Source organism: Pteronotus mesoamericanus, unplaced genomic scaffold (assembly GCF_021234165.1).
Source record: "Pteronotus mesoamericanus isolate MK-2021 breed Mesoamerican mustached bat unplaced genomic scaffold, CSHL_Meso_final contig_347, whole genome shotgun sequence".
NCBI classification, from domain to species: domain Eukaryota; kingdom Metazoa; phylum Chordata; class Mammalia; order Chiroptera; family Mormoopidae; genus Pteronotus; species Pteronotus mesoamericanus.
Window position 1 is genome coordinate 19,325,400 of NW_026555137.1, and position 12,304 is coordinate 19,337,703.

Consider the following 12,304-nt stretch of genomic DNA (forward strand, 5'->3'; position numbering starts at 1 on the left):
GACTGAAGTATGTTTTAAATAGGCTCCCGGTGCACAAGTAAATAACTCCTTCAATGAGCCGTTTTGGAGGTGACATGGCAGAGCCATCAAGGGCTGGACTCGGGAGCCACCTGCAGGTCTGGCTCCTGCTCTGCACATAGGACAGCGTGACTGTGGACACGCTGCACCTCAGTGCCCTGTCTGTGACGCGGGGCAGCCCTGCTGGGCTGCCGCGGAGATTGGGAGTGGGGGGCTTCCCGCGAAGCGCCCGGGGCTCCGCCTGGAGGAGCAAAGGGAGGAGGCCAGGACGGCCCGGCCCGGCTCCCCGCTCAGAGCAAGTCAACCAGGGGCTCGGTGACCCGAAACCACGGAGCAGGGGCACGGGCAGGCACGCAACACAGCTGCACCTGGAGACCAGAGCCGCCCCGCGACTGCGGCCAGCAGTGGCACGTGCCAGGAGGGGCTTCCCGCGGCTGATTCCACGCCCCCCCTCAGCCCCTAAAACATACCCTGTATCTCTACAGGTAAGTCTTCCATAGCAACGCTGCCAACACGGAAATACAACTTACGGCTACTTGTGAGCCAGTATGGTCCCTGGCGGCCTTCATGTCATTCAGAGGGTGACTGAAGGAAGCAAGCCTGCCTTTAAGGGTCGCTGTGTGCGGTTCGTGATCGTGGCCTTTCTTGTCTCTAACGTACTAATTTATACTAGACAGGATGTTGTCGTTTTTCAGGGCAGTTCTTCAAGACTTTCAATTAGGTGACTAAAGCAATCAAGCAGCTTCATTATTTTAATTAGCAGCCTGGACTATGAGTCAGGTCAACTTCATTCAACACTTACCATGTGTTGCATGAAAAGAGCGAACATTCACGGAGCACTTTCTGTGCCCCAGGCGCGGCTCTAACCTGAGTCAGCCTGCTCTAATTCTCACCTCAACCCAGTAACCCTCATTTTGTGATTGCGGTGCGTGAGGCCCACAGAAGCTGAGAGAGTTCCCTGAGGCCACAGAGCTGGCAGGATAAAGCGGGAGTCACCCCCAGGGGTCTCAGCTCCAAAGCCTGTGTGTGTCCCCACACTGGGCCTCATTACAGCACGTTTAAGAAAGGCCCCCAGGTGCCGAAATCTAGGGGAGAGACACAGATACATAATCACCCCAGACGCAGAGGGTGACGTAAACACTGTAATGGAGGCACCAGGTGCATCAGGAAGACGAAGGAAAGGATGAGACACTGACCGAGACGGCCGCTGAGAAAACGCGGCCTGAGCCGGGCCACGCAGGCTACCGGCAGGTACATGTTGGAGGGAGGACACTCCCAGGGGAAGGGCCGATGGAGGGACACGGGCCGCCGGCCCATGAAACCTGCCTGGTGGCCTAGAGCGATGCAGCCCAGAGGAAGGCAGCGGGTGATGCAGTGGGACAAGGAGGCAGAGCGCCGGTCTGGAGGGCTCTGGACACCAGACCGGTGACTGTGGAAATGCAGGGCCCCTCACCCGTGCACGAGCAGAGGACCTAGTGCAGATCTGCCTCTGGGGTCTAAACAGCGTCAAGGCTGAAGACAGCGCACCTTTGTCAGATGTCTAGTACGATGGGCACCCTAGTCCTCATCAGATACGACGAGCACAGGATGCTACTTTAAAAATAGGGTTTCAGCAGATGCTTTTTATATCAAAATACTCTATAATAATAAGATCCCTATGCATTCCACGTCAGCCTCATCCAAAAGGCCACAAACCCTGAATCACGGAGCATTACCTGTCCGCTGTCCTCGTCCTGAAGATGCCGAATGCATGCGTCTCTCAAAAGAGAAACTACTCTCCAGGTGGGGTTGCCTCTCTTCCACCCCACCTCCCGATGGAGGTGCGTGAGCTCCGTGAAGACCTGCAGATACAGGTGGCCACGATCCAGGTCTGAAACCTAAGAGGGACGATAAGACGCTCAGCAAGTGGGGTCCATGATGTTCACAAACTACCAGAGTGCGGACAGGGAATAGTTTGCTCCCAGGGACTAAAACCACACATTGATGAGAGAAAACCTCATTTCCCCCAAGAAGCCGTCCATCCTCTCCCCACGCGGGCACGGTCCCCACCGGCAGTGCGCGCACAGGGACCCCGCCTTCGGCACAGTCACCGCGCAAACCGTGGTTGACTCCCCGTCGTCAGAGCGATGATACCTCCTGTTGCAGGCAGGTTCCCACGCTCCGCTCTCACGCGGAAGGCGACCACCCCGCTTTGCTAAGCTGCCGACCCAGGCTCCGGGAGGTTAAGCGGCTTGCGCGGCACCTCAGGGCCAGACGGGGGAGGGGCAGAACCAACCGCTTTTTGACCCCGGGACCGGGCAGGCCGGGTGCGGTCCGGTTCCACCGCTCGCCAGCCCTGTGAGCCCCATCAAGCCGCTCAAGCTCCTCAAGCCTCGGCTCCTTGTCCGTACAACAGGGAGGGTGACATCTATCTGTCACCGGGCTTTTGAAAGAACTGGACGTGCACGAAGCAGACCGTCACGGAGTGGTCACTGTCAGGCCCTGACCGTCACTGCCTTCCGGCGACTGTGCCCTCGGGGGCCTTCCATGGCACGTGGGAGGCGCGTGCTTCATCAATGTCATCAGTGAGCAGCCCTGCCTGCCAGGTGCTCTGCCAGGTGTGAGGACAATCCCTATGGTCGGGGCGTCAGCAGCTGGTTGGACGACAGTGCATTCACGGAGAGGGGCCCGCTGGGAGGTTTCGGGAGGGGTGAGAGCGGTCCGTTGCGAACACCTAAGTGTAAGACATGCAACGCGAGTTGTCGATAGCAAGTGGCTGGAAGGGTGTGAAGGTAGAAGAGGCGTCGGGGGGAGACACAGACAGGCGGGTCCCTGGCAAACGCGAAGCCGGGCGGCAGATGAGGTCACGGGGTCAGAGGGGACAATGAGAGGAGAAGGGGCTGGGCCCAGCTGCGAGCTCCTGCTCTCCAGGCTACACCGTGGGGGACGGACGTTCAGTGGTGGCCAGAGAGTCGGGGAAGCCAGGACAGGGTGACGTCGAAGAAGCGCAAGAAGACAGTTTCAAGGGGGTGTGGTCAGCAGTGTCCAGTGGGGCCAAGGACGCAGGAAAAACCTGTGTGAACAGCATCCGTTAGCCTGTGACAAAGGGTGACTGAGCTCAGAGGTGGTCATTTCTGCATCCGTGGGGACAGAGGCAGAAGCCAGGTGAGAACAGGCCGGCGGGGGGGCCGGTCGGGGCCGGGGCAGGGATCGGCCCCAAACAGGGCGCTGGAGGACTGGGGCTGAGACAAGGGCCTCGGAGAGCTGTTCTCGTGCTCCTGGGAAGGACCCACAAGGACAGGTTGAAAACGCGCGAGAGGGTGCCCAGGAGAAGCTGGAACGGGGTGAGCGCGGACTCCTGGGCCTGTGGGGGCCCGAGGCCGGCGTGCTCGGTGCCCCTGACAGCCTGGAGCTGGGGCGCATCCCGCCCCAGGGCACAGCCTCCCGGAGGCAAACGGGCCGCAGCTCCTGGGAGCCAGCCTCGTGTGGGGCGGGCGCCCCCTCGACGCAGAGACCCCGCGTCGGCTTGGAAGCAGCAGCTGAGACCGGGACACCGTGTGGGCCGCTGCGCCCGCCCCTGAGGACCGGAGGCGAGGGAAGAGGGGGAAGGGGTTTTAGTTAAACTCTGGGCTACCCAACAAACGCACTTAAGCAGGGATTCCAGTACCTGATTTACTAAAATGGGCCTATCTAAGACAACTTTAAACTACCAAACACTGAGTTTACTCTTCAAAAATCTTTGCTTCTAAAAGATAAGATCACATTAACCTTTCCATGTTTAAAGTTATTTTTAGCTTCAAATTCCAAACAAACTATGTTATATAACAGGCACAACGGGGTTTTTTTATAGTTCTTTTGTGTCTAAAAATTTCCATAATCAATATGTAATGATACTGATAGTAATGCAATATTGGAGCAAAACAAAGTTACCATTTTAGTTCAGCTAAAAATAAACACTCTCCACCACAACTTTCGTTTACTTAAATACTTCTCACTCACAGGGTTTCTTCTTCACAGTTCCTTGCTTTCCTGTCGTAACATCTCACATTTTTCAGTATAAATCTTGCCTTTATATTTCACACCCGCTTATCAGCTATTAAACAAATGTACTTAATTGGCTATTCTAACAAAAGCTGTTAAAATAGGTACATTTTCTAACATTATTGACAATTTAACAATTCTAATTGCCTCAACATTTCTCCCTAGGGAATTCTACCAGAAAAGACAATTATGAATAGGCATTTCTATAAGAATTGGTATTTTAAAAATATTCTCGAAGAAGGGGAAGAACTAAATTTCCTCACATGTCCCAGGAAGAAGATCGATGTGGAGAGTGAGACAAAGGAAAGAGGCACATCCACCAGGCGCCCTCTCGCCTCTGACCCCTTGTCCTGCCCCCGACTCCTGTCGGGGTCCCTTACGGGGCTTTAGAGATACCGACTTAGCGACACCTGGCCCCTGCCCCAAGCTGCCAAATCAGTCTGCCTTGGCCTTGGCCTTGGCCTGCCTTGGGACCGAGCACGCGCTGCCGGGCCACGTGCTGCAAGGACGCTGCACGCTGGAGCTCTCTCAACCCGGGGGCGGGGGGCACGCGGAACCTCGCCGTGCAGAGACGGAAACTGAGGCCCGGCAGAGCAACCTGGCCTCCCCAGCGTCGCGGCTACCGCCTGGCGGGGACGGGGACTAGCGACTCCACGGCCTCTGCTGCCTGCCCCCTTGCACGGCTTCCCGAGAAACCACCGCATCGCAGTCACTTCCTTCCGCGTTGCACGCCGTCCCCGAGTCAGTGCTCGCTGCGCTATCGACGGAAAGAACGAGAAGTCACCCCGGGGGACACTTACGCTGCTCAGTTCATGCATAGTGAGCCTCCTGAGGAGAAACTGGGAGATGCTCTCGGCCGTGGACGCGACGAAGTCCTGGAGGAGCAGAGACACCTCATCTGTACGGGAAAGAGCGCAACGGAGTGAGACAAGTGAGCAGCTTGGTACAAAACACTCCTGCCTGCCTAGTAAAGACACAACTACGTGAAGCACGTGGGTGAGTCACCTACCAAAAACAGGTTCCGATAAGACAACAGCCATCCGTACTGTGGGGGGCTGCGGTTAACCCGGGAGACCCTGTGGGGCTCACGTTCCGGGCGAGCCGCAGCGGCCAGCCCGGCCAGAGGGTTTGAAGCAGCTGTTTAAAGACCTGAAAGGTCAAAAGTGGCAGGCGGATGAGACAGAAGCAACCCCAGCAGCTGGGAGTTTTCCCTGGCCCTCCGCAGGCGGGGCCCAGGCCCAGGAGCGGCCCAGAAGCGGGGGCGCGACCGTCAGAGCAGGAGAGGCGCACCCCAGCACCCAGACCGCGCCTCCGGGAGGCCCACGGGGAGGCGCTCGGGACAGCGGCCCTGGGACCGCAGGCCGCACGTTCAGCAGGCCAGCCGCCGACAGAGCACAAGGGGCTTGGGGCAGGTGGCACTGCTGGGACCCAAAAACACACTGCAGGGAGCCAGCACCCGCAGAGGCTGGGTCGGAACCAAGGCCTCATCCCGGCCAGGCTGACCGTGGGCTGAACTAATGCCACCGGGACCCAGGGACTTAAAGGAGACCCAGAGTCGCATCCCAGAGCACTCAAGACACCTAGACACGCCCACCATGACCAGGCACATGAAGCATCAGGAATGCCCAGAAAAAGACCACCTACCAACAACTCAGAGGTGCCGTTCACGTCAGAACAATGTGAAGAAGACTTTAACGTTGCTATTTATAAGAATGCTCCAACAGTCAGTCAAGAACACTCTTGAAAGAAATGGAAAAATAGAAAATTTCAGCAAAGAAATGGAAGTTCAACATGAAAAGCAAATGGAAATTTTGTAATTGAAAAGTACAATAACTAAAACAACAAACAAAAGAAAACACAACTCACTGGATGGGGTCCATACAGGAAGGAGATGCAAGAGAAAAGTCAGTGAACTTGGAAACAGATCAATGAAACAGGCAATCTGAACAACAGATGAAAAAAGTGATTGAAGAACAAGCAGGGCCTCGGAGACCTGTGGGGTCGCAATAAAGGTCTAATACTCGCGCCCCGAGATCCCCGGAGGAGAAGAGGTTGGTGCTGAAAAACATAACTGAGTAAACCACTGGCTGAATGCTTCCCAAGTTCAAGAGGTTCCGGGAACCTAAAAACTAATAAGCACAAAGCAAGTCATGCCCAGACACAGTTTAACCAAACTGCTGAAAACTAAATACGAAGAAACACCCTTGAAAGCAGAGAAAAACAACACATCACTTCAGGGATGAGACACCACAGAGCCAGAGAAAAACTGAACATCTTTGAACTGCGGGAGAAAATGATCTATCAAGTGAGAACTTTATATCCAGTGAAAATGTTCTTCAGAAGTGAAATAAAGACATCCTCTGATGAAGGAAAACTAAGAGAATTCATTGCCAACAACAAGACTGTTGTAAAAGAAATGCTAAAAGGTGTTTTGTTTTGTTTTGTTTTGTTAAACAAAATGAAGATGATGTCAGGCAAACACAGGAACAGAGGAATGAACAAAGAGCAAAAGACCTGTCAATAAACAGGTAGATGGAATAGGCTCTTCTCTTGAGTTCTTTAAAATCTGTTTAGTGGTTGAAAGCAAAACATCTAACCCTGTCTGGTAGCGTTTTCAACAGATGTAGATATAAGACAACTATAACATTGTGCGGGGAGAGGGAAGGCGGGTAAGGGTCCTATATCCACTTCACGTGGTAAAATGTGAATTCTACCTGAGTGTGAAAAGGTAGATGCACACACTGTAGAGGAGATTAGCAGAATACAAAACATAAAATGACAGGCCTAAATCCAAACATATACAGTAATTAGATTAAATGCAAATAGTCTACACCAGTGACTGTCAGAATGGATGAAAAACCATGACCCAGCTATATGCCGTCTAAAGAGATTCACTTTGAATACAATAATCTAAATACAATAAGAATAAAAGGCCAGAAACAAAAATAGTATGCAAATTCTAATCAAAGTAGGAGTGGTCACATTGCTATCAGACAAAGCATTGTTCAGAGTAGAGACAACAACCAGGGATGTAAAGGGACATCACATGACTTCACACAACCGTTCGTGGACACACCAAACAACAGGACTTCAAACTCATGAGGCGAAACTGGCAAAGCCCAAAGGAGAAAAAGGCAAATCCCAAATTGGAGATGTCAACATTCCTCTCTCAGTAATAGAGAAAAACAGAAACTCCACAAGGAATATAACACTGAAAACTCCACGAAACTCTTGGCTATAAATGACATTTATCGAACACTCTACCCAACAGCAGCAGCACACACAATATTTTCAGTTACATGGAACATTCACCAAGGGACACACCCGGGATCATAAAACAAACCTTAGTGAAGTTTTAAAAACCGAAATTGTACAACGTATGCTTTCTAACTACAATGGAATTAAGTCAAAAAGCAATAACAGAAAGATAAACGCCAACTCAACACCTTGCCTAGGATAAGTTAAAAGGTATCTCACTGAAACTACCCAAAAACAGAACTTCGCATCTTTTCTCCAAAACCTTCTCTTAGTCTTCTTTCTCAGTTAAAAGTATTTCCAACCTGTGCAGCTTCTCCAAAAATCGAGCACCTTTGAGTCCTCTCCTTTCTCACAGTCCGCATCCCACCCGTCCGCAAACCCTGCCGGCGGAACCTCAGAGCACGTCCCAAATCTGAGCTCTCAGCGCCCGAGGCCCAGGCCTGGCTTGAGCCCAGCAGCGTCTGTTCTGGTCTCTGTTCCTGCCCCTCCGGCTCCTGCTCGACACTAGAGCTGGACTGTGCTTCTTATGATTTAAGCCAGGCCTCACTGCTGCTCAGCGCAAATTCTCTCTTAAAACGGGCCGCCAAGTCCTACATAACAGCCAACCCCCCACCCTGACAAAATTCACCTCTAATCACTCCCCCCGCCCCCTGCCCCCACAGCCACCTCCGATGGCCCGCACTCCCCCGGGGTCTCGCCTGGCCTCCCTCCCTCATCCTTTGAGTCTCTGCTTAAATGTCCCCTTCAGAGCGAGCCCTCCAGCCGGCCTGCCCGCCTAGCTCTGCACCCCTGCACCTCCACCCGGCTCACTGTCCACTTTCGCGTCTGCTTTTCCATCCCCCCATGGGACCGCCCTGTGCGTTCCATGGTTAAGGCCTGTAACGTCTCCTCCCTCGCCCCAGAGCGCAGGCTGCGTGGGCAGGGACCCTGGGTCCTCCTTCACGGCGACTCAGTGCCCGACTCGGTGCTTGGCCGCCGCCTGCTGAACGGACCTCCGACGCAGGCCCGGGTTCCCGTCCTCCCCTACGAGGCAAACACCTTCCGAGCCCAGGCCCGGCCTGAGCACCGGCACCGGGTGAACGCGGGGCAAACGCAGCTACCCGGCCACGCCCCGAACCATCCCCGCCGCCTCACATCTCTTCTCCCGCGGGTCGTTCCAGCTTGGACAGGTTTGGAAAGGAAAAGAAAACGAAAGGAAAACCGGAGGACGAAGAGGGAAGCCCCTGTCGTTTGTGTTCAAAAAGATAAAAGAAGCTGTTACGGGGTCTCTATTTTGTATATTAAAGATTTCCATAATGTACCACTGAAAATTAAATTTAAACAATTTTAAAACACAATACAGGCAGGCTGCCCAGGAGAGCAGCACACGGCCCGCGTCTCACCTGGAGAGCGCGCACGCCCAGTATTCCTGAGCTCCCTCTTAGCGGTCCGATGGCCCGTGTCCAGGTAATTAACCCCTAGCCTATTTGCTCATTCGTAAAACTGAAGTAACTGTTTTCTGCTTCTCTCATCAAAGACACCTTGCAGGATTTAAGACCTAAAGTTAATTAAAACTTCATATGGTTTAGCAGCTACACAGCGGTCGGCTGCTCTCCAGCATGACGGGCATTCCACTGAGGCGTCCCCGGTGGTACGGGGGGTGCGCACGGCGTCGGGGGCAACGAGGCTCCTGCATGCTTCCTGTGAGAACGCGAAGTGTGTGCACAGCTCCCTGCTAACACCCTCTTTCTGGGTCTCGTAAAGCTGAACGTGCACATACAAGGGGGACCCAAAATAACCCGGAATTTATAAAAATTGTGTATTTATTCTTTTACGTTTAAACTTCAGCCACCTTTAAAGTGCTCTCCATTTGATGCAATACACCTAGTGAGATGTTTTTTCCACGGCTCAAAACAGTTTTTGAACTTGTCGATCTTGATGCCTTTTAGTCCTTCTGCCATTTTTTGTTTCACTTCTTCCGCATCGGCAAAACGTTTCCCTTTGAGGACTTTTTCCAACCACGGAAACCAAGAAAGTCACGTGGGGTGAGATTGGGTGAATTGGGGGATATGATGGTCATGCTCTTTCTGGTCAAAAACTGCTGAACACTCAGCGCAGTGTGGGCTGGTGCGCTCGTAAATCACCCATCATAAAATGGGCAAATGTGCCGAGTCTTCAAAAAAAAAAATTCACTGAAGTCAAACGCAGCCTCTCACAACAACGCCAGCTGGTGTACTGATCCCGATGGGTTCCTAGAACACTCACCCAGCAGGGGAAGCCTATACCACAAGGGGCCCACCCTCCAGAAAATAATTCCATGTTTTGGGGGGTCCACCTTGGTACCGTCAAAATGAGCACACACCCTGGGGAGGCTCACACACCACCCAGGAGACGCACACGCAGGGTCCATGCAGCACTGCACGCAACAGTAACCCACCAAACGCAACCCGAGGCCCTGCGACAGGAAGGGCAGGACTGCGCTGCCACCACACGGTGGCAGTTACGCAACGGGAGTAACCACGTCGGAGGCAGCACACGGACGGATCCCCAAAACACGCTGCAGAAAGTCACGGAAGACTTCTTCCGTGAAGCGCCATTTCTAGAGTTCACACGCAAGAGAACAAGACAGTATGTTGTTGAAAACTATCCACATATGTGGTAAAACCATTTTTAAAGTGTACGAACGTGATCAAGAGAAAAGTCAAAATAAGAAGACAAAAGCAGCGGACGGGGGAGCAGCAGGTAACTTCGCTCTTCGGTTGGGTGGTGCGTTCCCAGGTGTTCATTTTGCGCCGTGACGTATATAACCTCCTGCGAATCAAACGTCGCAGCAGCCTTCCAGAGGCCTCGCGGCCCAGTCCCACCCCGGGAGGCGCTGAGCCTGGTGAGACAATGGCGGGGCGGGGAGGGGGCGCGAACAGCAGCTCGCGGGCGCCCTCACGCAGCTCATGTCCCTCGCCCATGCAAACGGACACAGCAGGAGAGTTTTTAAAGGCACGTATCGCACGGGCCACTTGCGAGAGGTACCTGGCGGAGTCAGGTCCGTGAATACAGGAAGCACAATGGTGGGCGCCGGGGGGCGGGCGGGGGAGGCAACGGGAGGTTCTGCCGGTTGGGGGCAGTGTCAGTTTGCGCAGGAAGGGCGCTCTGTGGGCGGGCGGCGGCGGCGGCAGCGGCTGGGCATATGAATGTGCAGGGCCACTGGCAGGCAGGCTTGCGATGGCTGACAGGGTGAGTGTGTTTACTTTACCACAAAAAACAGTAAAAGAGAGCTGTTGGGCCACACACACACACACACACACACACACACACACACAAAATACACAAGAAATGAATCCAAATGTGTGCCCTTACAGAACTGAAACTCTTATAAAACGTCACTGTTCTAGGTACAGCATTTGGTTCTGCGACCAGTATCAAATAAATCAGAACCTGGAAGCTGGCTTTACTATTCCATGAGCACGTATTAAAATCTAACCTCATCGACAGTGTCCTCAGGTGTAAACCAATACCAGTGTTCCTCTAGAATGTTTTTTTAATTTAAAATGTCTTCAATTCCAAATGGAATCAGTGGGGAAGGATGGAGAACCAAGGTGCACGCACCAGCGTGCTCCTCTGCAAGGCCCACTGCGCTCTCAGCTGCTGACTGGCATGCGTCTCAGTTCAAGCGGGGAAGAAAGAGCTCAGCGCTTTTACCGATGTACGACCGCGATCCTTTCTACAGGAAGCATTTTCTACCTAGAAGGCACTCAGAGGTCAACATATTTACAAACAAAATGGCTGTCATCCTCCTGCTTTAGCTTACTTTCCGCAATATCTAGCCAACGGCAATGAGACATGGATCTTGCTTAAACACACATGACGTAGTGATCATTTCCAATGGTCTAAAAATCAATGAGCAAGCATAAATTTAAAAAATAGCAGCAAGTGAAGTCACCCTGTAAAGCAGCAGCAACCAACAGCTGTGCGCCTGGCTGCTCGCTGCGCTGGGGCGGAGACCAGCGAACAGCTGCTGCCTTTTTCAAAGGCCAGGAACCTCCTTTCGTTCTACACACCAGCAGTACGCAAGCAAGGCCCCCGCAGAAGCCACTCACCCTCCCCATCCAGGGCGCTGGGGCCTCTGGCCTCGTGCAGCAGCGTCACCAGCAGCTGGAGGCACCTGTCGGTCTTCGGCACAGGCATGTAGGCGTTGTAGCCGAGCTTTGCGAGTGCGTCCAGGAGAGGGTCCAAGAACGTCCGCAGCACATTCTGCATCCTCCGCTTTTCACTAGACATGAAAAACACGCCCAGATCAAGCATTTCAAAGGCATGAAGAAATTATTTTCCAACTATAATTTGTGGAGTTGGTTGACTGATGGACTCAGCGAGGCAGAATCGCTCTGGTGGACAATCCGACCACCCAGTGCCTCCTAGGACCAACCATCGCCGCCACCGCACCCCGCATCTGCGCGCCAACCCCCCGGCCCGTGGCCTCCCGGGGAGAAGAGCCGGCGCTAGGGAGGGCACAGGGAAGAACCCGCGTGCGCGCAGCTCTGCACACGAGTACAAAGGAAATCCTGTGCCAGTCTCACTTGCAAATTAAAATGCTGAGACCCCATTCCCACAGTTGAAAACAAAAACAAATGCTAGTGAAGGAGATGAGACATGTTAACAAAAAAAATACATAAAGAATTAAGGATTTATAGAAAACTGTTACAAACAACTTCGGTACTAAAACTGTCCAGAAAATAGATTTAATGGGAACCACATTAACTGCATATCCTGCAAATACAAGACCTAAGGAAGCAGCTTTTGCAACAGTTACAACCTGAGAGAGCCAACCCACTCACACTCTCAAAATATAACTGAGATTGTTTTATCTTTATTCCCTTTTTAAGTTCACACCTTTAACAAAGGGATTAAATCCAGTCAATTTCTTCACCTAATCTTATGCTAGGATCTTAAAACATATTTTTCTAATATTCTTATATAAAATCAGTAATTATTGTAACAGTCTAACTTACCAACCTAACGGCCTTTAGTACCATTA

General features: G+C 52.7%; 1 protein-coding gene across 1 annotated transcript in view; it reads right to left on the bottom strand.

Moving 5' to 3' along the window:
- Window positions 1-12,304, bottom strand: part of TARBP1 (TAR (HIV-1) RNA binding protein 1) — a 64,422-nt gene that overhangs the window by 27,318 nt on the left and 24,800 nt on the right. Inside the window, exons 12-14 of the mRNA XM_054576757.1 lie at window positions 11,370-11,542; window positions 4,839-4,936; window positions 1,734-1,895 (exon numbers count right to left, since the gene is read on the bottom strand). Coding sequence (XP_054432732.1) covers window positions 1,734-1,895; window positions 4,839-4,936; window positions 11,370-11,542 — 433 coding nt within the window. The remainder of the gene's footprint in view (window positions 1-1,733; window positions 1,896-4,838; window positions 4,937-11,369; window positions 11,543-12,304) is intronic.